This window comes from Lepus europaeus, chromosome 9, assembly GCF_033115175.1.
Source record: "Lepus europaeus isolate LE1 chromosome 9, mLepTim1.pri, whole genome shotgun sequence".
Taxonomy (NCBI): Eukaryota; Metazoa; Chordata; class Mammalia; order Lagomorpha; family Leporidae; genus Lepus; species Lepus europaeus.
The window spans coordinates 21,603,828-21,626,888 of record NC_084835.1 but is presented as its reverse complement, the minus strand read 5'-3'; the positions used below and the strand labels follow the sequence as shown (position 1 = coordinate 21,626,888).

At 53.3% G+C, this 23,061-nt stretch overlaps 2 protein-coding genes across 2 annotated transcripts; both read left to right on the top strand.

Moving 5' to 3' along the window:
* Positions 1–752: 752 nt before the first annotated feature.
* On the top strand, positions 753–14,154 carry LOC133766221 (serine protease 46-like). Its single transcript, XM_062199942.1, has 5 exons — positions 753–837; positions 1,238–1,415; positions 1,598–1,857; positions 2,835–2,998; positions 13,915–14,154. Exons 1-5 carry the CDS (start codon positions 753–755, stop codon positions 14,152–14,154), a joined length of 927 nt encoding a protein of 308 aa, XP_062055926.1.
* Positions 14,155–15,743: 1,589 nt separating this feature from the next.
* Positions 15,744–21,390, top strand: PRSS50 (serine protease 50). The gene is made up of 6 exons (XM_062199941.1): positions 15,744–15,999; positions 16,082–16,216; positions 18,487–18,649; positions 19,473–19,756; positions 20,760–20,926; positions 21,151–21,390. Exons 1-6 carry the CDS (start codon positions 15,744–15,746, stop codon positions 21,388–21,390), a joined length of 1,245 nt encoding a protein of 414 aa, XP_062055925.1.
* The last annotated feature ends 1,671 nt before the right edge of the window (positions 21,391–23,061 follow it).

Here is a 23,061-nt window from a genome sequence, read left to right as displayed (position 1 = left end):
GTATCACTAGTGCCTGAGTGTGTGTCCCCACTTTCCTCTGCTGTAACGTGGGCGTGCATATTCCCGAGTGCCAGCCACCTGCCTCCAGGTGGGCACTGACCTAGTTCTCCACAGCAGCCTGAGCTGATCCAAGCTGAGACCCACCTGCTCCTGCTCTCTGAGCGTCGACAAGCAGGCATCATGTTGGCTGTTGGCGGCATTTTCAACAAGGGGACCAACCCGGGATGAAGGCACCACCACTGAAGACAGAGAGAAGAGAAAAGAGGTGGCAAGTGTCAGCCTGTTTGAGTGGAAGCTTCCACACCTTCAGAGGGGCTTCCTAAAGGAGTCTGGGCTGGGCACTAGGGGTGCTTCACAGGCCAGGCACTGGGCACCGTCCCAAGCCAGACACATGACACCATCAGAGGCACAGGGCCAGACAGCATCATGAGGCCACGGCTGGGTGTCGGGTGCCTGCTGAGAGCCGGACACAGGAAGTGCTGCCACGGGCTCAGCACTGGGCACTGGCAGCGCCATGCTCAGACGGGCCTGAGAGCAGCCTCAGTGCGTGCTCCAGGAAGGGCCTTGCCATGTCCAGACTGCGTCCTTCCTGGAGCCCTGCCCCTGCACAGCCGGGGAAGCCCTCAACCCTGTGCCCACTCCCCACCATCCTGAGTAAACAAACCATGAGTTCTAGAATCCTCACATGGCAGCGACAGCCTGTCCGCCCCGCCCCAGGTTCCGGCATCGGTGAAACTGACCATCTGCATGCCATGGCTTGTGGGCAGGGGCATCTTCAGGGCCCTCTCGTGTCACCGCTGCCTGCTGCTAGATTTGAGAGTCAGTCCTATTTGGAAGGTAAGGTTTCAGGGACACAGCCAGGGTGGGAGGGTCTGGTTCCCTGGGGCCTGTGTCTGCTGTCCTCATGCTCCAGGGGTCCCTGTCTGTCTATATTCTGATGCACATGTCCTTTACACAGGGGAGACTCAGACAGTGCCAGGCACTTCAAGGTGACCATGAACGTGACAGAACAGCCATGTTGCAAATGGGAGAGCAGGGGCTGGTATTGTGGCACAGTGGGTTAAGTCACTACTTGTGATGCCAATGTCCTGTGTGAATGCACATGGCAGTGATGGCTTGTGGCAGGGCTGGAAGGTGGCTCTCTCCACCTGGACAGTCTGAGTAACCAGGGGTGTATGGGTCGCCCTTTGCCGTCCAAGAGCCTACAGGGCACAGTCCATCTCCTATCTTTCCGCAGGGCCGTGGTTCCAGGCCTGTGGTCAGACCAATGTGTCCTGCAAGATGGTCAAGGGGAAGGTGGTGGAGGTGGGCAAGTGGCCGTGGCAGGTGAACATCCTCTACCTAGGCCTCTACCTCTGCAGCGGCTCCCTCGTCCACCACCAGTGGGTCCTCACAGCTGCACACTGCTTACAAAGGTCAGTCAGCGTGCCCACTGGGCCCAGGGACTTTGCTTTCTGGCCTTGGGGGAGGGGAGCCTGGTGAAACCGGGGACCTGGGGGCTAGAGGCCTGCGCGGGTGGCCCCATGCTCAGGCCTTGTGTCTCCACCTATGGTTGACCTCACTGCTGGTGATCTGCCTTCTACCCATGGTCCCGCAGATCCAAGGACCCCAACCAGTACTCTGTGAAGGTGGGAGTGCAGCAGCTCCCAGAGAACAACACTCAGCTCCTGATCACTCGCATCGTGATTCATGAGGACTTCAACAATCTCATGTCCCAGGACATTGCCCTGCTGAAGCTCAGGGACCCCGTCTCCTGGTCCCCCTTCATCCAGCCCATCTGCCTCCCCAAGAACAATTTCAGGCTAACCATTGGAACCATGTGCTGGGCCATCGGCTGGGGATTTGCGGAGAAAAAAAGTGAGTGAAGGCAAGCAGAGGTTCCGAGACACCTGCCCTTGGGGCACAGCGGCATCACGGCTCGGCCACTCATTTCTTTACTCATCACTCAGCAGGCATCGCCTGAGCCCCTGTTTGTGCCGGACACTGTCCTGACCCCTTTCTGATCTGTAACTCTGTATTTATTTCAAAGACAGAGAGGTCTCCTGTCCTCTGGTTCACTTTCCAAATGCCTGCCACAACTGGGACTGGGCCAGGCCAAATCCAGGAGCCAGGAAGTCCATCTGAATTTCCCATGTGGGTGGCAGGGACCCAACAACTTGAGCTATCACCTGCTGCCTCCCAGCGCACACATTGGCAGGAAACTGGAATCAGGAGCAGAGCCTGGACTGGAAGCCAGGCACTGTGATATGAGCCGTGGTTGTCCCAGGCAGTGTCTTAGCCACTGTGCCAAACTCCTGCCCCATCACTTTGGTCTAAAAGACACACTTGCCCTGCATAGACCAGGTTTCCAAAGCTAACTGCAGTGCCAATCTCTCACCATGGCAGGAAGTTAACCTTTGACTGTCATTGAGGTTCACAGTCCGTAGGTGGCATGAGGGATGACCTCAGGTGGTATGGAGGCGCTGAGGAGGCTCCTCTAGCCACTGTACATGTTGCTTCCCTGGAGGCACCCTTGATTCCTGGCGGTCTGGTTCCTGTTGGTACCCTGGGCTCCTAGAACTGGGGAACCTTTGAGTCCTGCTGTCCAGCACTCCCACACTCGGGGTCCTAGGGGCTTGCCTCCTTGGCAGGTGGCCATGGAGCAGTGCTTCCCTCGCAGCCTCATTCACTGCCTAGATGTCCTTCCAGTGAGCTGGGGATTTTTCCAAAGTCAGGCTGTGGGCTGAGGTCTTCATACACGACCTTCCACTCACACTAGCCAGTGTGGACAGTTCTGAGATGGAGTTAGGGCAGGAAGGAGGGGAGGGGGTAAAACAGGAGCTCTCTCTCTCCAGAGACCCCCAGGCCCCCCTACAGTCTTCAGGAGATGGCAGTGCGGATCCTGAACAACGATGTCTGCAACCAGCGGTACCACTTCCTCTTGTCGGCCGGCCAGAAGAAATTGATGGGGAAGGACATGCTGTGCGGCGGCTCCGAGTGGGGCTTGGACACTTGTCAGGTGCCGAGTGTGTGGGCCGGGCTGGGGACGAGGCTTGGGGGTCGTGGCCCTGGGAGAACGTGTGAAAGTCTCCTTTCCCTGAGCGTCAGGTTCCTGCTCTGTGAAATACCCTTTGCCCCTGCCACAGCGATGGTGGTGATGGTGGAGTGTCTCTGGCTGTGGACGTTTATCTGAGGATTAGCCACGTGCCAGGTGCCGGCCCAGACAGCTCTGCATGGATGGCATCATTCTGTTTGCGTGCTTCTGCCTCTCGCACCTTCTGTTTGGCATTGTTTCTGAGATGTACCGTCTTGACGCATGCAGTTCTCGTTCAGGAACAGCTCTGTGGCATTCTCTGTGGTGAACACGCCACAGTTTGTCCTCATGTTGACAGACACCTAGGGCGCTTCAGCTTTTTCACATCACTGTCTCTGCTGCTCTGAAGTCTCTCACACATTTCCCTGCTTAGTGTAGAACTTCTGTATGGAAGTGGTTGGGCCATCGGATGTATTTTCTTTCATCTTTAATAGTCATCGCCACATTGTTTTCCAGAGTTGTCGTCTTAGCAGTCTGTGTTCTGACAGCAGTGTTGGAGCGTCGCACTGCTCTCTATCCTTGCCAGGCTATGCGGCGTTCCATTATCATGGCTGGGATACTGTGGCTGTTGTGACTGCAGCGTGTGTGTCCCCAAACGCAAGTGCAACTGGGTGTGTTTTCATGTGTTTATGCACTGTGCATAGTTCCTCTTCTATGAATCATTTATTCATAGACTTTGCACATTTTCCTGTTGTTTGCTTTTTCTTTTTTTAAAAAATATTCTGGGATGCTAGTTCTGTGTTCATTGTGCACGTTGCAAAAATCTTGTCAGTCTTCCGTTTATCTTCCTTTTGTTTCTACTGTCCTTTGCTGATAGCAATTTGGATTTTACTTTAGTCAAATATATCATGTTTTCCTTTCTGGTTTATGTTTTTGTGTCTTATTTAAAAAATTCTCCCTTTTCCTGAGACACATAAAGAGGTTTTCTTCTATTTTGTTCCTAAAAGTTTGGAAATTTTGTTTTCCAGATTTTGAGTCCATGTGGCATTTATGTGGTGAAGGTGTAGGGTGGGGGTCTATTTTAATTTATTTCATCATTTGGGCTGTCGGTTGTCTTATACTGACCCTACCAGCCCCCCATACATCAAGCTTCCAGACACACATGGCCTATTTTCTTGAGTTGGACACCCAGATAACTTAGCTTGGGGTTTGCTTCTTTTTTTTTTTTAAGATTTTATTTATTTATTTGAGAGGTAGAGTTACAGACAATGCGAGGAAGAGAGAGAAAGGTCTTCCTTCTGTTGGTTCACTCCCCAGATGGCTGCAACAGCCAGAGCTGTGCCAATCTGAAGCCAGGAGCCAGGTGCTTCTTCTGAGTCTCCCACGTGGGTGCAGGGGCCCAAGGACTTGAGCCATCTACTACTGTTTTCCCAGGCCATAGCAGAGAGCTGGACTGAAAGGAGCAGCTGGGACTATAACTGGTGCCCATATGGGATGCCGGCCCCGCAGGCAGAGGATTAACCTACTGCGCCAGTGCGCTGGCCCCTGCTTGTTATCTAATACAGTATTTGAGGCTACAAATTTCCCTTTAAATACTGCTGTAGCTTCATGCTGTAAAATTTTAAATATAGCATGTTTTTCTCATGTAGCTCTAAATGTTTTGTATAACTTTGGTTTGATTTTATTTTGAACCATGCATGGTTTTTGTTACTACTGCTGATTTCCAATACAGGTTCCCTGTGATCATAAAACTAGGTCTATAGTGGTACCAATTTAATGGAATATATTGAGACTAGTTTGGTGGTCTAGTATGTGGTTAAATTATCTAATGTTTATTTCATTATTTTCAGTTTCAATAAATTTGCTTTCCTTGGGCTTGATTTTATATTTTCTTGAGCAGAAAGTTCAAACTGTGTTGAAAGCATTTAAGATCATGAAATCACCTTTGATTTGAGCTTTGAATTCATCTTGTAAATGTGTACTGTTGTGATTTTATCATCATTATTTTAAAATATGTTTTGTTACTTGGGAGGAAATGTACCCTATACATAAACACAAACATTAGAAAATGAAACTTTTCTGTAATCAAACTACCTTGAAATTTCCACTTTAAATTGTATGGGAGTATAGCCCAAATGATTCTTTCTATGCATATAAAGCCCTAAATAAGTTTTGGATTTTTTTTTCTGGTTTTTACTTTTAACACAAATATGTTATATCACTTTATTACTCAGCTTTTAAATTTTCTCTTAAAATATATCTTGAACTCTTTTCCATGTCTATACATATAAATATATTCTATTCTCACTAACTACTGGATAATAATTCTCTCATGTGGCTATATCACAGCCTATTTTACCAATGAGTATCCTGTTGGTAGAAAATTGGCCCATATTTATATGTTTTTATCATGTCAGAGTAAAAATCTTTATATGTTTATCTTTTCACATTTGTTCAAGAATTTCTCTAGAATAATTTTTTTAAATTCCATTTTATTTTATTTTAAAATATTTATTTATTTGAAAGGCTGAGTTACAGAGAGAGAAGAGGGAGGGAGGGAGAGAGAGATATCTTTTTTTTTTTAATTAATTTTAAACGCCTAAGAATGATTGTGTATTGATTACAGAATTCAACCAGTGGTATTAAGTAGAACAAACAGAGCAACAACAACAACAACAACAAATACTAAAAGGAATAAAATAGTAAGTTGTTCCTCAACAGTCTAGACAAGGGCTGATCATGTCATTGTCTCTCACAGTGTCCATTTCACTTCAATGAGTATCATTTTAGATGGACAGAGATATCTTCCATCCACTTTTTCATTTCCAAAATGGCTGCAATGGCCAGGGTTGGATCAGATTGAAGTCAGGAGCCAGAAGCTTCTTCCAGTTCTCCCACGTGGGTGCTGGGGCCCAAATACTTGGGCCATCTTCTGCTGCATCCCCACGCCATTAGCTGGGAGCTAGATTGGAAGTGGAACAGCCAGGACTCAAACCTCTGCCCATATAGAATGCTGGAATTGCAGCCAATGGCTTAACCCATGACACTATAGCACTGGCCCCTTAAATTTTATTTTTAAAAATAGTTTATCTTATTTGAAGATAGCTAGGTAGAGAGAAAATAACCCCCATCTTTTGGTTCACTCCCCAAATGCCCACAATATCTGGGGCTGGGGCTGAGCCAGGCAAGAGCCAGGGACTCAATCCAGATCTCCCTTGCAGATGGCAGGATCTACCAGAGCTATCATCTGCTGCCCCTGAGGGTGGGTATTGGCCGGAAGCTGGAGTCAGTAGCAGAGCCGGGACTTGAACCCGGCACTCTGACATGGGTTGCGGGAATGGGAGGAATCTTAACTGCTACGCCACATGCTTGCTCCCTAGAAAAACAATTAGAGGTACAATTAAAGGATCAGCTGTATATACATTTAAATTTTTAATAAATATTTACAAATTAGCCACCCCAAAGATTTAATTTGTTTTTATTATCACCGACAGTAGGAGTGTAGATGAGTGTCATTTTCTCACATCTCACCAGCATTAGGTATCGTCTTTGTTTTTACTTTCATCTTTTTCCAGACTAAAAGTTGTCTTATTTTCATTTTAATTTCGTGACATTGAACAGTTCTGTAAATTGCTTGTATAAACAGGATATTACATAGGAATTGTCAACAAAAGCACCAGCATATTTGAATGTACATCCGAATTCAGACAGGTGTGTACTGATATTCTGCTCTGTGTCTGGAAGGGTCCAGAGGGTACAGCAGGAGGAGATATTGCCAGGAGGGTTTCTCTGGAGAGGATGGGTCCTACCAGCTCAACCTGCCCCCTTTAAGGAATGGGGTGCCTGTCCTGCCCTTCAGCTCCCATAGGAGGAGCTACAACAGGGTCACCTGCAGGGTGGGATGAGCACGGATAAATCCTCTCCAGGCCTGGCTTGCCTGTGTAGCCTGGGAGGTTAAGACAGCTCCCTGATTTAACCCTGGCTTCTGATCCAGCTTCCTGCTAATGTACCTGGGAAGGCAGCAGATGAGGGCACACATATTTAGGTTCCTGTCACCCATGGGGGAGACAGGGATGAAATTCTATTCCTGGGTCTGGCCTGGCCCATCCGTGGCCATTGTGGCCATTTGGAGAGTGAACCAGTGGATGGATGATCTCTTTCTCCATCTCCCCCTCTCTGTCACTCTGCCTTTCAAATAAATAAATAAATCTTGGGGAAAAAAAGCTTGTATATTCACTTTTATGAGCGTTTCCCTGAATTATTTTCATTCTTTAGCTGTGCTTAGAAATACCTTGGCCGGTGCCGTGGCTCAACAGGCTAATCCTCCCACCAAGCAGCGCCGACACACCGGGTTCTAGTCCCGGTTGCCCTTCATCCAGGCCAGCTCTCTGCTATGGCCTGGGAGTGCAGTGGAGGATGGCCCAAGTGCTTGGGCCCTGCACCCCATGGGAGACCAGGAGAAGCACCTGGCTCCTGCCTTCAGATCAGCGTGGTGTGCCGGCCGCAGCACGCCAGCTGCGGCGGCCATTGGAGGGTGAACCAACGGCAAAGGAAGACCTTTCTCTCTCTCTCTCTCTCTCTCTCACACACACACTGTCCACTCTGCCTGTCCAAAAAAAAAAAAAAAAAAGAAAGAAAAAAGAAATACCTTTTCCATGAGAGTAAAATTATTTAGTCATAATGTTCTAATTATTTTTATTAAATATTTTATTAAATATTTTATTATTAATATTAAATATTTTATTAATATATTTTATTAAATATTAAATATTTTTTGAAAAGTTTTCATTCATCTAGAGGTTTGAGAGGGAATTCTGCTTTATTTTTCTCTAAATGGGTAGCCAGTTCTGAATTATGAATTGAATACGGATGGATTTTTTCAGTGGGTGAATTACACAAGACCTGTTTATTATATGCAATTCCCATCTTATTTTGGTGTCTCTCTGCAGTCTCACCCCTAGGCCACCACCACTCTGTAAAATGATCGTAGCATATGATTCCTTTTTGTTTGTGGTAATGCAAGTCCCTCTTCCTCCTTCTTTTTTTGAAGAATTTTCCTGGCGGTTCTCAGAGGTACATTCTCATTGAGCAATCTGTGAATCATGTTGTCAGAAAGAAAATCACGTCAGGGATTTTTGGCAGAAAGTAACGGTGCATTTAGGGAATGTGGACCCTTGTTCGGTCTGTTCTCCGTGTCCCCAGGTCCGGAGTCTGTCGCGCTCTCCGTAGTCACTGCAGGCTGCTGCTAGCAGGTATTCCTAGGTGTCACAGAGATGACTTTGTTGTGAGCAGGGTTTTTTCTTTCCTTGTATTTTCTGTTGATCTTACATGTTTGTTGTGCGTTTGCTTTGTAATAAACTACCTGCCTGATGGAGTTGATTCTCTATGAGTTTGATTAACCCAGAGACATAATACCTACAAACAGTAATGATTCGCCTCCTTCTTTGCTATGTGTGTGTTCCTTTTTTTTTTTTTTTTTTTTTTTTTGTCCACTGCAACGCCCAGAACTGGATCCCAGACCACAGCTGTCTTCCAGGAGACTCTGTGTCATTGGGGTTTAGGTGTGTTTCTTGGAAACAGCTTAAAGGCAGGCTTTTCAACGTGTCTGAACGCGTGTCCTTAAGTCAGTTTACCAAAGACTGGGGTTTTTGTCCCCTGACTCTGTATTTGGTTTTGATTTTTTCCCCTTGCCTCCGCTCCAGTTTAATGGGTTAGAAGTTACATATGTAGATTTTATTCTGCCGCTGGGCACCTCCTGTTCTCCACGCACCTCTTTCAAATGGAGTTCGCACCAAGAACTCATCCGTGACTGCGCTTCCTTAGCAGGGCCAGAACCTTCTGCCTGCTCAGTCTTCCTTGGCGTCTCCTGTTGAAACATCTGTGAGGGCAGCTGACAGGGCTCCTCCATGCTAGCTGAGTGTTTCTCGTTGACCCTCCAGGGCCTTCCAGGCCTGTGCTCACAGCAGCTGCCGTTCCCAGTGGATTCGCTTCTCATTTTCTTGATTTTCCCTTGTTTCATAGTTTTGGGCAGCGTTCCCTGGGACATCCGGGAAGCATATGCTTCCTCGTGGGAGCGCTCTTACCTTTCCCCCTGCAGGCTGCTGCCTTCCTGCCGCACGGGGGCACGTGGTCCCCGGGTGACGGTGGTGCCTCGTGAGTGTGTTTGCTCAGCAGCTCTCAGGACGGCGCTGCGTTCTCGCTCAGTGCGCTGAGCCTGTTTCACAGACAGATCGCTCATGTCTGCCTTCCAGGAGCATCCTTCCCCGGCATGGCATGTGTTTGTTTCATCCATCTGTTGGATTCAGGTACATTCTGTCTTTGTCAGCACATGTTTTAGCTTGTTTGTTCATCCACAGCAGGATACCGCTGGGTCTGGGGAGAGGTCCCAGCCTGCGGAAGAAACCCTTGCACCTGGCCTGAAGCACGCTGCCTTTTCTTCTCTTTTCCCTCCAGTGAGGTTGGACTCCACTCTTAGGAGCAGAGCGGAAGTCACTGTCCCCTGATCGAGCTGTAGCATCAGGGCTCTGCTTCACCTGCAAAATGTTCGTCTGTTGCCGTGGCACAGGTGATCCCCGCCTTAGACACTGGATCAAAGTTGCCTGTGAGGCCTGTCTTCCTTGGGGTAGTTGTTCTTGGGCAATATTTTGAAGTTGGTTTGCTCATAGTTCTTGGGCTTGTCAGGCTTTCTATTGCACTTTGAATTTGGTTAAATATTTTACATTTTCTTAGAGATTTTTCATTTCATGCAGAATTTAAATCCACAAAGAGGGAGTTGTAAACAGTCTTGAGATTGTGCAAAAGTATGTTTTCCATGGATGTGGTTGTAGTCTGTTTTACTCAGACCACAAAGTGTTTGCGTTTTCCTTGTCTGTTTTTCTTCATTAAGACTTACAAGGTGCTAATGTGTTATTTTTTTTAAAGATTTGATTATTTATTTATTTATTTATTTATAAGGCAGAGTTACAGAGAAGCAGAGGTAGAGGGAAAGAGAAATCTTCCATCCACTGGTTCACTCCCCAAATGGCTGCAAAGGCCGGAGCTGAGCCGATCTGAAGCCAGGAGCCAGGAGTTTCTTCTGGGTCTGCCACGTGGGTGCAGGGGCCCAAGCACTTGGGCCGTCTTCCACTGCTTTCCACGGCCATAGCAGAGAGCTAGATCAGAAGTGGAGCAACTGGGACTTGAACCGGTGCCCATATGGAATGCCGGCACTGCGGGTGGTGGCTTTACCCGTTATGCTACAGAGCCAGCCCCTATCTGTTATTTTTTGAGAACAAGTAATTGACTTCATTTCTAAAGTCTATAATTTTTTTGCTTTCAAATGTATGTCTTTATTATTTTTCAAGTAAGTTGAGCTGAATCTACAATGATAAATAATTGATACTAATAAAAAGTTTATTTTGTTCTCTCCTATTGTTAAAAGTGTTTTAGACTGGATGCCACTTTGTGCAGGGCAGGCCCATACCCCACATGGCAATGCGTGCTGTTCTTTTCTTCCTGCGTTCTGTGCAGTTTAACGTTTCTGAAAGCTACTTTTTGGTTTCCACTGATGCGATGGTTCCTGTTTTGTGACTGAGTGCTGACTTTAGTTCACTGTGGCAAGAGCGTGTCCACGTGCAGTAGATGTCTGAGTGTCTGTGTTCCCGCTCTCCAGGGTCCTGTGGTCAGTCATGTGTGCAGCAGGGACCCTCACCATGTCGTGCTGGCTTGGTCTCTCCTCCATCTTCCATCTTCCCTCCCACACAAGGCTGACCTCTAGCTGGTGTAAGTCGTGACCTAACTTCAGTGAGGCCGGCTGTGCCTCCCTGCTAGCCTTAATTTCAATTTGATGAAATCTACATGTTTCCCCTCTTGAGCTTTGTGGGTTTTAAATCTTATGTTAAAAAATATGCCTCCTCCCAAGCCATGTAGACATGTGCTTACGTTCGTAAGCTTTATCTTTTTTACTTTTCATGTTGGAGTTTGTAATTCTTCGGGAGTACGTTGTGGTTTGATCTGACCTCACTTCCTCCATCTGCTGAGTCAGTGTGGGCCCCGTCCACGGAAGAGTCCTCCCTGCGCATAGCCCTGATGCCTTCTGTCGCCTTCCAAGTCCCATCGTGTGCAGGCACCAGGTTACGGGCTCGCCGTCGCCCATTGGTCTGTTTCCCTGTGACTCTGCTGGTTCCATGCTGCTTGCATAATTATAGTTTGAAATCTGTCTAACTATGTGGTAGGTAAATCCGCCCCCAGCCTGTCTCTCCGGTTGTCTCTTGTTTTTCAAAACTGTCATAGAATTCATGGATCAGTATAATATTTATCAATTAAAGAATCAGATGGTCAAGTTCCTAAAAAAATTCTGCTGGCATTTTTTTAAACATACATTTACTTATTTCTATTTTACTTGACAGACAGACAGGTAGGCAGACAGACAGACACACACACACACACACACAAAGAAAGAGAGAGAGAGAGAGATCTTCTATTCTCTGGTTCACTCCCCAAATGCCTACAACAGCCAGAACTGAGCTGGGTCGAAGCCAGCAGCCAGGAGCTCAATCCAGGTCTCCCATGTGAATGACAGGGATCCAGGTAGTTGAGCCATCTCCTGCTGCCTCCTAAGGGTGTGCACTGGCAGGAAGCTGGGTTGGAAACAGGAGCCAGTACTCAAAGTAGGCCCTCTGATAGGGGATCTGGGCATCCCGGGCAGCATCATAACCACTGCACCCAGTGCGTACCCCTCCTCTTCCTACTGGCTTTTTAATTGGAATTTCTTGAACTCTGGAGATCAATGTAAGGAGAAATCACATTATTATAGTTTTGAATCATTTTTGCTCTGTTGCGTAGAGACAAAGGAGTTTATAAAACATGTGTGGGGAGTAAAGCTGAACGCAAACAACGTCCATTCACTGACCGCCAAGCCTAAGAAACATGAGCAGTCTTCAGAACGTCCGTGGGAAAGTCACATTATCTTTTTGTTCCATTTTCCATGAATGTTCTGAAGTCCCCTGTAGTGCCTCCCTCTTGGTAATTCCCGGGTTTTCTGTTGCCGGGTGTTGTCCTGGGGCCTTGGCCTGTCTGCGTGCTGGGCGCCGTTTGTGGAATGAGGACGCGCCCTGTAGAGCCGCATCTCTGGGAGTGCTGGGGCATGCTTGAGAGCTCGCTTCCGCTGGGCAGAATCTGCGCTTCTGCCAGGTGCCTGGGCACTTAACAGCTGCCCTTGGCTCAAGTTTTGGGAACCATGCAGACCGTGCAAAATCAAGTTGCACAGTCACACGTGGGCAGCATTCCCAGGGTGTCCTCACTCTGAGAGGGGCCCTTTTGTGAGGTAGGACTTTCTGTAGGAATTCTCCTCCCAGGCTCCCCTCCTCAGGAAGGCTCTGGGCTAGGCCTTTTGTCCCCCATACCCATGAAGCAGACTGAGAAAACCAAAGCCTCGCCGGGGCACTGGGTTTGCCTCTGGGGCAAAACTGCCTTTGGGCTCTGCCGACCTGAGCTCTTGGCGCGGCAGGACTCGCTCAAGCCTCTGCACGCTGTGTCTTTTCTTTGCTGTCTGCTCAGCCACGCGTTTATGATGGTGCAGTTTTGGAGCCCAGTGTTGCAGTGCAATGGGTTAGGCCTCCGCCCCCAATGCCGGCTTCCCATCTGAGTGCTGATTCAAATCCCAGCTGCTCCGCTCTGATCCGGCTCCCGCTAATGTGCCCAGGAGGGCAGACCAAGGTGGCTCAAGTGCGTAGGCCCTCAGCCCAGTGTGAGAGACCTGGATGGAGTTCCAGGCTTCTGGCTTTCCATTGCAGCCATTTGATAAGTGAACCAGCCAATGGAATATTAATTATCTATCTCTACATTTACCTCTATTTGTCTCTAACTGCCTTTCAAGTAAATATTTTTAAATTAAAATAATAATAGATTTTTAAAAATTTTTTAAAGATTTATTTATTTATTTGAAAAGCAGAGTTACACAGAGGCAGAGGGAAAGAGAGAGAGGGAGAGAGAGAGAGAGAGGTCTTCCATCTACCAGTTCACTCCCCAGATGGCTGCAATGGCCGGAGCTGGGTTGATCCGAAGCCTAGAGCCAGGAGCTTCTCTCAGGTCTCCCAAAGACTTGGGCCATCTTCTACTGCTTTCCCAGAGAGCTAGATCAGAAGTGGAGCAGCTGGGACTCGAACCAGTGCCCATATGGGATGCTGGCACTACAGGCAGCAGCCTTTACCCACTATTCTACAGCACTGGCCCCATAATAATACATATTTTTAAAAATCTCACGTTTTTCATTATCCTCAGCAAGAGGTCAGTTAGAGTATCTCGGCTTCCATACGGCAGGAAACCAAACTGCGAACTGGCATTTTCTCGTTGTTTTGCAAGGTGTCACCGGAGCACAGCAGAGTGGTTCTGCGCCTGGGTGTAGATCTGCTGTTACGTGCTGAGGCCTAGTTTGATGCTTTTTCCCATTCAGTATTTTATATCCTCTTCATTCGATTGTGCCCCGTAACTCTTAGTGTGCACATTATACTAAAAAGTAAATTCAACAAGCTGCTTTTCTTATTTACAACATTTCCCAACATGATGGAAGAGTGTAGAGAAACACTTTGAAAATCATTAGGGCCCCAGATAGTACCTGGTACCTTCCCACGTAAAGATGACTGTTCATCCATGCCCACGTTCCCACAGAAAGAGGGAGCTGGCCTGCACGGGGCCCACTGGGAAAGACTGTCAAAGACAGCACCTTGGGGGTCACCAGGATTTAAAGGGACAGCGGGGGAGGGTGCCAGGGGGAAGCAGGAGAGTGAGCTTGGGTCCCAGTGCAGAGCGTACTGTGCAGAGTGGGCTCACAGCCAGGTCTCCTCTTGCGCACAGCACAGGCTGGAGCTGTCTCGCGTGGGCCCACTGCAGCCACCCTGACGCCCCCTCCCTCTGCTCCACAGGATAACTCGGGCAGCTCCCTCGTGTGCCAAGTAAACAAGACGTGGATTCAGGTGGGGGTGGTGAGCTGGAGCTTCAGCTGTGGCCGGCGCCAGTTCCCCAGCATCTACACCAGCACCCCCCACTTCACCCAGTGGATCAAGAAGCAGATCTCCGACATGAGGTTTGTAAGCCGGGCAGGCTCTGCCCTCCTCACTGGCTACATTCTGCTGATCTCACTGGGCTCCCTGTGGCTGCTGTGAGCCAAGTCCCAGATGGTCACTCCGGAGACGGCGTCTCCTGCCCCTCTGCTGCGTGTGCAGGACAGGGGGAGGCAGCAGGTGTCCAGACAGCAGGACCCAGTGACCTTGGGGACGGATCGCAGATCAATGAAGACCTGTTAGCCACGGAAGATCATTGTTCTTGACTTTAGCCAGAGCTCTGCAGCTCCCCCTCCCCTGACAGGCCGGCGTCCCCCTGGTGAGCTCTCCCCGAGGGTCTTGCCCGTTTCTGCTTCATGCTTGAGGTGTGGCAGGGGAGACCTCTCCCCGCTGTGGGGCTGAAGCCCCTGCCCGGTCTTCCCCGCGCCCCATCCATCCCGGGTACCCATGGCCCTCCCCAGCTCTCTGACGAGCATTTCTCCAGGGCTGTCTGGGACAGCTGGAAGTCCTCTTCCCAGGAAAATGCCCTTGTGGCATGCGTCCTGGGACTTGTGGGCCTCTGCCCCCCATTGGGTCCCTCGGGGTCTGCAGAACCCACCCAACCCCTGTTTACTCCAGGGCAGGGCAAGACTGTACCCCGCACTCCTGAGTGGCCTCTGCCACCTCCATGGGCTCCAGGCCGGGCAGAGGGCCCCTGCCAGCCTCAGGGTTGGAGCGGCCAGCTGCCTTTGCCCCTTGCCCCTTGCCCCTTGGGGCACCAGAATAGCAGTGGGTGGGATTTGCCCTCTTTTCAGAGCGTCTCTCCCCAGACCTCAGGCCTTGGTAGATGTTAGCATGTCCCGACTTGATTTAACTTTTACCATATCTTTTATTAGGTCAGCATTTTTCAACAGCTTTGAACCAGATTTTGTAGGATTCCCGAAATGACTTTAAAAAATAGATCAAGTAGCAGAGACAGGGAGTGGGAGAACCAGTGAACATTCCCATCTGCTGGTGCGCTACCCAAATGCCCACGATGGCCAGGAGTGGGACTGGCTGAAGCCCGGAGCTTCTCAATGCAGATCTCCCACGTGGGTGGCAGGGACCCAGTCACCTCCCAGGGAGCCGAGGCATGTGGGTGCCTGAACCATGTGTGCCTGCCCCCCACCCCGCACACACTGCTTTTAAAGGCTGTTACCCATTTGTGTCACTGAACATCCCAAATGTCCCCCAAAGTCCAACACGCCGAGTGGCCGAGGCCCCCCGCGGCGGGAGGGGTGCGTCGCTCTCCCGGTGGCCTCACATTTCCACAGGCAGGGGCGTCGGGGATACAGGAGCTGTGTGTGTGGGGGGGAGGGGGGCATGGGGTGGGGGGGTTGTTGGTTAATGCCGCAGACTTTAAAAATCATTCTTTACCATGCGTTAACCTGCTTCATCTCAGTGCCCTGGGCGAGGGCCCCTGTGCTTTCTGGGCTGGCAAGGTGGGGCTGCGCTGGGCTCGGACGCCAGCCCCAGGGCTTCGGGGTTCCCTGCACTGCAGGAGCGGGGACAGCAGCGACGAGTCCAGGGCAGTGGGCCGCAGTGCCGGAGAGGCCTGGGTGCTGACCGAGGGTGGGCTGAGCCCTGGCAGGTGGGGTGAGAGGGGCCGGAATCCTGCAGGGAGGGAGGACGGTCCCTGGGCGTGGTCTTGGCCGCAGACCCCCCGCAGCGCCATGGCAGGGGGCCGCCAGGGGGCGCCCGCGTGGGCCGGGCACAGGAGCGCCTTCACCTACCCGCACGGAGGCCTCGGCGGGCAGCCCGTGGGGGGCGCCATCCTGGGGACAGTCACCAGGAGCGCCCCGGCGGAAGGAGCTGGGCGGCGCAGTCGCTGCTCTCGCGGGATGGAGCCCTGGACGTCTGCCCGGTGCCGTGTCCACGCCCTTCTGCTTTTGTTGCTGCTGCTCCTGCTGCTGCTGCAGAGACCCCCAGGTGAGCCCCGCCCTCCCCCTCACCCCCCCCCCCCCCCCGCAGGCTTGCGTCTGGCCGCCCCTCACCCTGTGTCCTTCCGCAGGATGCTCGGGCACGGGCGATGCCTCAGGGACAGTGTCTGTGGCTGCTGCCCAGCACGACCCCTGCGGGCCCCGACCTCCCCGGCAGGCCCCGATCTCCCCAGCCGTGCCTGTGACTCCGATTCAGGGAGTACCCTGTGAGTACTGGGGTGTCGGCGGGGGCGAGGAGAGTGCTGGGGGGTTTTCAGGCCTTTGGATCTATGCGGTCGGAAGAGCCTGGGGAAGAAGGGGCAGGAGGAGTGGGGGCAGAAGGTATATTTTATTTATTTGAAAGAGTTACACAGAGAGAGAAAGAGAGGCAGAGAGAGAGGTCCTCCATCTGCTGGCTCACACCCCATTTTGCTGCAGCAGCTGGAGCTGCACCCGTTTGAAGCCAGGAGTCAGGAGCTTCCTCCAGGTCTCCCACGTGGGTACAGGGCCCCAAGGACTTGGGCCATCTTCTGCAGCTTTCCCAGGCCACAGCAGAGAGCTGGATCAGAAGTGGAGCAGCTGGGACCCAAACCGGTGCCCATATGGGATGCCGGCACTGCATGCAGCTGCTTTACCTGCTCTGCCACAGCGCCGGCCCCAGGACTTTTCCTCTTCTCCTAGTGTTTACCTACTTGCGGTCGGTCACGGCCTGGTCCAGTCAGAGCTCACTTGCTGGTGACATGGGGGCAGGAAAGGCAGAGGAGTGGGCTTCCTGTCCCTGGGCTGACTGTGGAGCCACTGGCCCCTCCCCCCGCTCCAGGCTCTGACCCTGTCTGCACCTGACCAGGGTCAGGGTCCAACTCCCATCACCCCCACCCCGGCAGCACAGTGGTCTGAGCCTTCCCCTAGGGGTCTCTGGGACAAGCAAGGAAGAGAGACCCTTGAGCTAGGGTCTTTGACTGAAGGCCACGTTGGAAACACTTATTGCCCCAAAGGCCAAAGCCAGGAGCCCAGAACTCAACCCAAGCCTCCCGTGGGAGTGGCAGGGACCCAAGCGTGTGAGCCATCACCTGCTGCCCCCCAGGGTTGGTGCCCCTGCTTTCACTGCCACAGGAATTCACCCTGCACTGTCTCTGTTGAATCTCTCTTCCCCATGTTTGCTCTGAAAATCCTGCTCCGGGCATCCTGGTGTTGATTTCCCATCCCCAGTTGGCTTGCAGAACACCTAGGAGTGGGACTACCGGGATGTCCAGAGTACGCGTCTTCATTAAAAGCTGTTTGCCTAACTGGCTCCAGCAAGTGAGGCTCCCAGCAGCAGAGGGAGTGGGTTCTGGGCAGTAATCTGCCCTTCCCCTACTTGGTGTCACAGAGTTTAGACCAGGCAGGTGGCATGGAGCAGAGCCTCACAGAAATTTAAATCTAGGGATGGGAGTGTGGCACACGGGTTAAGCAGCCACTTGTAATGCACACATCCACACACCCCATAGGGGAGTGCCTACTTTGAGTGCCAGCTATTCTGCTTCTGTTTGTTTGTTTGTTTGTTTATTTATTTTAGGATTTTGTTTATTTATTTGAGAGGTAGAATTTCATACAGTGAGAGGGAGAGACAGAAAGGTCTTCCATCCACAGGTTCACTCCCCAAATGGCCACAATGGCGAGAGCTGGGCCTATTTAAAGCCAGGAGCCTGGAGCTTCCTCCGGGTCTCCCATGTGGATGCAGGGGCCCAAGTGCTTGGGCCATCTGACTGCCTTCCCAGGCCACAGCAGAGAGCTGGATCGAAAGAGGAGCAGCTAGGACTAGAACTGGTGCATTTATGGGATGCCAGCACTTCAGGCAGAGAATTAACTTACTGTGCCACAATGCCAGCCCCTACCCTGCTTCTGATTCAGCTTCCTGCTAGTGAGCCTGGGAGGCAGCACATGATGGCCCAGGTACTGGGATCCTACCATCCACAGGGGAGACCCAGATGGAATCCCTGGCGCCTGGCTGTTAGGGGCTTTAGCAGGGTGAAGCAGTAAATGGAAGATCTTCTGATATATCTCCTGATGCTCACTCTGCCTTTCAGAGAAGTAAAAATAAAGAATCTGTATCTCCCTGAGGACAGATAGGGTGAAGAAGCTCGTGTGGCCACTGCCCTGGGGTCTCCTGCTCAGGCCATGCCTGGTCATGCACATCACTCACCTTTCTCTTGCAGAGCCATGGGGCCAGGAGAGGGGCCTGCCTTGCCTGAAGTAGGGACACTGAGGGTGGGTCTAGATGGAGACATGGATGAGGGGTCAGCGGCAGCCGAGGTTGCTGGGTGGATGAAGGCCCCACTGGGGGTCTCCAGCCTGGGCTGTGGGACCAGGGAGAGGGATACCTGGGCAGTGCCGAGGTCTGGGCTCAATGCACAGCTGCTGAGCGGAGCAGGAGAGCCGTGGAGAGGTGGGAGGCCAGGCGGAGGACACGGGACAGACAGGGACTGAGCCCTCACTTGGCGCTTGTCTTCCTCCTCAGCCTGCGGCTTCTCTAAGGAGCGGGACCCCACCCTCAGAGACCCGGAGGCCATGGCTCGGCGCTGGCCGTGGATGGTCAGTGTGCGAGCCAATGGCATACACATTTGTGCCGGTATCCTCATTTCCTACCGGTGGGTGCTGACCGTGGCCCACTGCCTGACTGAGTGAGTGGGGGCCCAGGTAGGGTGGGGAGAGGCATTCGGAGTGCCAGGGGCCCGGTCCTTCTGCTCAGCTGGTCCAGCGGCGGCAGCTGTGCCCTCTGCAGAGCCCACTGTCCCAGCCCCAGCCTCTCACTGGCCAGGAGCAAGTGGGGGCTGTGTCCCACAGAAACCTTCTGGGGGCAGTCCTGGAAGCACTGCTGCCCTTTCGCTCCCTCCTCTGGCCCCGTGGTCCCGTGCAGCAGCCCACAGGCCGGCCACGGGGCTGCAGGAGAAGACCCTGCTGTTCCCTTCCAGCCCCGTGGATTCCGCTGCCTCGTTCCCCTTTTCCTTCAGTCAAGTGATTGGCAGGCTTTTGTGAGCCAGCGTAACCTGGCACCAGGGCAGAGGGGCTGAGTGATTCCACTCAGGCTGGAGACAGGTGCTCCTGGGGATCCGATCAGAGTGGGTGCCGGCCTGATGGGTGTGCCAGCCTCAGGGACACACAGGAACGCCAAGGGATTTATGCTGAGAAAGGTGGTTTGGGAACCAGGCCATGTTCGATTCCTAGGGCCTCTGTCACCTGCGAAGGAGCAGCGCAAGGTGCTGGCAAGAGTGCAGAGCTGGGAGCCGGGGGACACTGGCTTCGCACCTCAGCCCTGCCGCTCCCCAGCTGTGCGGCCCTGAGCAGGGCGTGTGCTTCTCTGTGCCCCAGGCTCTCAGTAAGCTGCTGTTGTGCTCAGGGCCCTGGAGCAGTGGGTGCCTGCCTGGATGTGCTGGGGAGGGGGGGCAGCAGAGGGGCAAGGGGCAGGGCTAGAGCTGACAGCAGACGCCCCTGGGGGCTCCCCAGGAGCAACGTTCACTACACAGTCAAGATGGGGAGCCCATGGTTGGACCGGGAGGCGAACTCTACCTCCGAAGTCTCAGTGCTCCAAGTCATCGTGAATAGTAGGTTCCGAGCCCAGCGTTACTGGTCCTGGATCGGCCGCGCCAATGACATTGGCCTCCTCGAGCTGCAGCAGGTGTCCCGGTACAGCAAGTACATCTGGCCTATCTGCCTGCCCGGCCCGGACTTCACGGTGAAGGAGCAGACCGTGTGCACCGTGACGGGCTGGGGGCTCTCCAAGGCTGACGGTGAGTCCCAGCCTCCCAGCCCGGGGCGTCCCAGCCTGGGGCGGGTGCTGTGAGAAGGGCTGGGGCCCCCACAGGCAGGCAGTGCTGAGGTTCCTGTCACACTCATCTCTGGGGTCCCCTTCCCTCGAGGGTCTCAGCAGTGAACACACCCAGGCCACCTGGGCCTGGAGAACCATGATTGCCTTGGCTCCCCTCCCCACCCCCAGCTCCCCCTGCCCAGGCCAAGGTGTATAAGCAGAACTGCCTCAAAGGCAGAGAGTGAGAGTAATGCAGGTCATCCCACACCTGGAGCCGAGCCGTCAGGGGAGCAGGTCTGCGTCTGTGTGATGCCCCCGGCAGACCCGGTGGTGGGAGTCACGCAGGGCATCCTGGGGTCCTCGACTCCCTTGGGGGTCCTCAGTCTCCTGCCACTGCAGTTCAGGAACAGGCCCACCCAGGGCTCTGCTTCCTGCTGAGCCTTGGAACGCCCACTTCCTTCAGGGAACCCGCAGCCCACCAGAGAAGCACAGCTCTGGGGGCTGCAGCCCACGTGGGAGGAATGGGGGTGATGGGGCCATCTCCCGGGAATGGCTGGGAGTGGTGAGGAGTCCCCTGTCTCCCAGGAGCTCAGGCTAGTGACAGAGACCCCTGGGGTAGGGCAGGGGTAGGGCCTGCACCTGGCTCCATGGAGGGGGTCTGGGAAAGGTCGGGGGGCGGGGAGGCCTTTTCAGAGGGCTTGAAGAACAGGAGGGATGTGGCCTGAGGGAGGCTGGCCAGGCACTGAGAGGGATGCCGAGGGGGTGTGGGGAGACGTGGGGGGCCCAGTGGGCTGGACTCTGCAGGAGGGGAGATCAGGTCCAGGAAAGCCAGGGCAGTGGGGGCAGGGGGTGGGCAGGGCTCCATGCTGCCGGTGACATGTCCAAGAGGCTGGTGAGGGACTGGGGGCAGGGGACAAGGCTGCTGACAGGGCAGTGGTGGTGGGCGGTGGTGAGGCCAGGCCTGAGCAGGAGCCCCTGTCTCACAGGCACGTGGCCCCAGTTCCGGACCATTCAGGAGAAGGAGGTCACTGTCCTGAGCACCAAGGACTGTGACAGCTTCTACCACAAGTTCTCCAGGACGCCCAAACTGGTTCGGATCGTCAACCCCCAGATGCTGTGTGCAGAGGACACCAGCAGGGAGGAGTTCTGCTACGTGAGTGCTCGCCCTGCTCAGTCTCCTCCAACGGCAGCTGGCAGGTGGGGCTGGGCGGTGGGCGCTGAAGACAGAGCAGCCCTGGGTCTGGAGCACCTCTCAGCCCTGAGGACCCTAGGGGACCCTGGGGAGGATCTGGTGTAGGGGGTGCCTCGGGCTGAGTCCCCTCCCCGACAGGCCTTACCTGGGCTCTGACCCCTTGTATCTCCAACGGGTCCCCGCAGGAAGAAACTGGAGAGCCCTTGGTCTGCCTTTCGGGGGGTGCGTGGTACCTGCTGGGGATGGCGAGCTGGGGTGCAGGCTGTGAGAAGAGACAGGCCCCGCCCATCTACATGCACGTCTCCTCATACCACCAGTGGATCTGGGACACCCTCAACAACCTGCAGCCCCGGGGCCCGCCAGCCCCCTCCAGGGCCCTGCTCCTGGCCCTGGTGCTGCCCCTCGGCCTCCTCACTGCTGTGTGACACTGTATGCTGTCCCTGGGCGCCCCCCCCCCCAGGCCCGCCCTTGCCCTCTGCCCAGGGTGCTGCAGGTGCAGCTCTCAGAGCCCTGTGGGTCAGGGCGGAAACTAAGCACTCAATTAAATGCTTCCCTTTCCCACGCCTCGCTTCTTCCCCAGGCCTGGGAGGCCTGCGCTGCCTGGGTCTGCTCTAGGGGGAGGCAGGTGATCTGGATGGTGAGGGTGTGGGGGACTACTGAAGAGTGCAGGGCCCCTAAGATCTATGTCCATGCAAAGGCTCGGGATGGCTACTGTGGGACAGGGGGACATTGGGGTCAGATGATGGAGGGTCTAGAAAGTACTGCCAGGAAGCAACCTGAGGCTGGGGCGGAGTGAAGCTCTGACTGCCTGGGAGGGGAGTGGGAGTCAGGCTGTCCTGGACTTTGGCTGCCTCCTGGCCAGGGGCTGGGACACAACTCCTGTTAATCCAAAGAGCTGTAAGGCACCTTGACCCTCTGGCCCTGCTCTTGCCTGGAGTCCAGAGCAGGTGCCCACTGAGGCCAGGCAGGATCCCTGCTGTCAGCCCACCAAGGGTTAGTGGAGGCCACAGGGCAGGGGGCTGGAGGTGATGGAGCCCAGGACTGGACTGCCCCTCCATTGTCTTGTGTGACCTTAAGCGGCCCCTGCCCCTCTGGACTTGCGCTGTCTGTGTCTAGCCACCCAGGAGGGTTCGAGCCTGAGTGGGTAGGGTGGCTGTTGTGTGAGAAGCCCACAGGCTGGACTTAGTGGGCAGAGGTGGTGGGGAACCAGCTGCTTCCGTGGGGCGACCTTCTGTGTCTTGGCCTCTCCGACCCTCTGCTCCTTTTCAAGTCAGCCTGGGCATCCGTCCCTGTGTTGTGATCTGGGTCCAGGCCAGGCACCTGTGTGACTCAGTTCTGAGTTCCCAGCCCTGGGCACAAAGGCACAAAGGCCTGGGGCAGCCAAGGGAGCAGCAGGCAGCTTCCCTCCATAGGCCTGAGGTCTGCCTCAGGGGAGCCAGGGACTGTAGCTGCTTCTATCTCGGGTTCACCTAATTCAGGCTGGGAGATGAGCCAGGGAGGGAATGTCATCACTCGGCCACCTCCCACATCAACACCCCAGGGACTGTGTGTGCGTGTGTGTGTGAGTGTGTGTATGTATGTCAGTGTGTATGTGAGCATGTGTGTGTATGTATGTGTGAGAATACACTGGAGTGTTTCTGTGTCACAGTGTGAGTGTATATGAGTACATGTGTGTGAGTGTATATATGTAACAGTGCATGTGTGTATGTATGTGTGTCAGTGTGTGAGTGCGTGTGTGTATGTATGTGTGAATACACTGGAGTGTTTCTGTGTCACAGTGTGAGTGTATGTGACTGTGAGTACATGTGTGTGAGTGTGTGAGTGTATATATGTAACAGTGCATGTGTGTATGTATGTGTGGTTATGTAAGGGCACCTGTGTGTGTGTATGTGTATGAGTGAGTGAAGGCCCTCTCCTCGCCTGCATCTCGGGGCTGTGTCCCAGCAGGCTCCTGGCTGCCTCTCCTCCTCCGAGCACCTCTGTGACATTCTGTTCCAGGCCTTCTGGAAGCCTCTCTGAGCATCTCCTCTCCCCTAGCGTTCTTTGGCTGGAAGAAGCTCCTTGCAGGCGGTGGGTAGGGAACGGGCAGAAAGGAG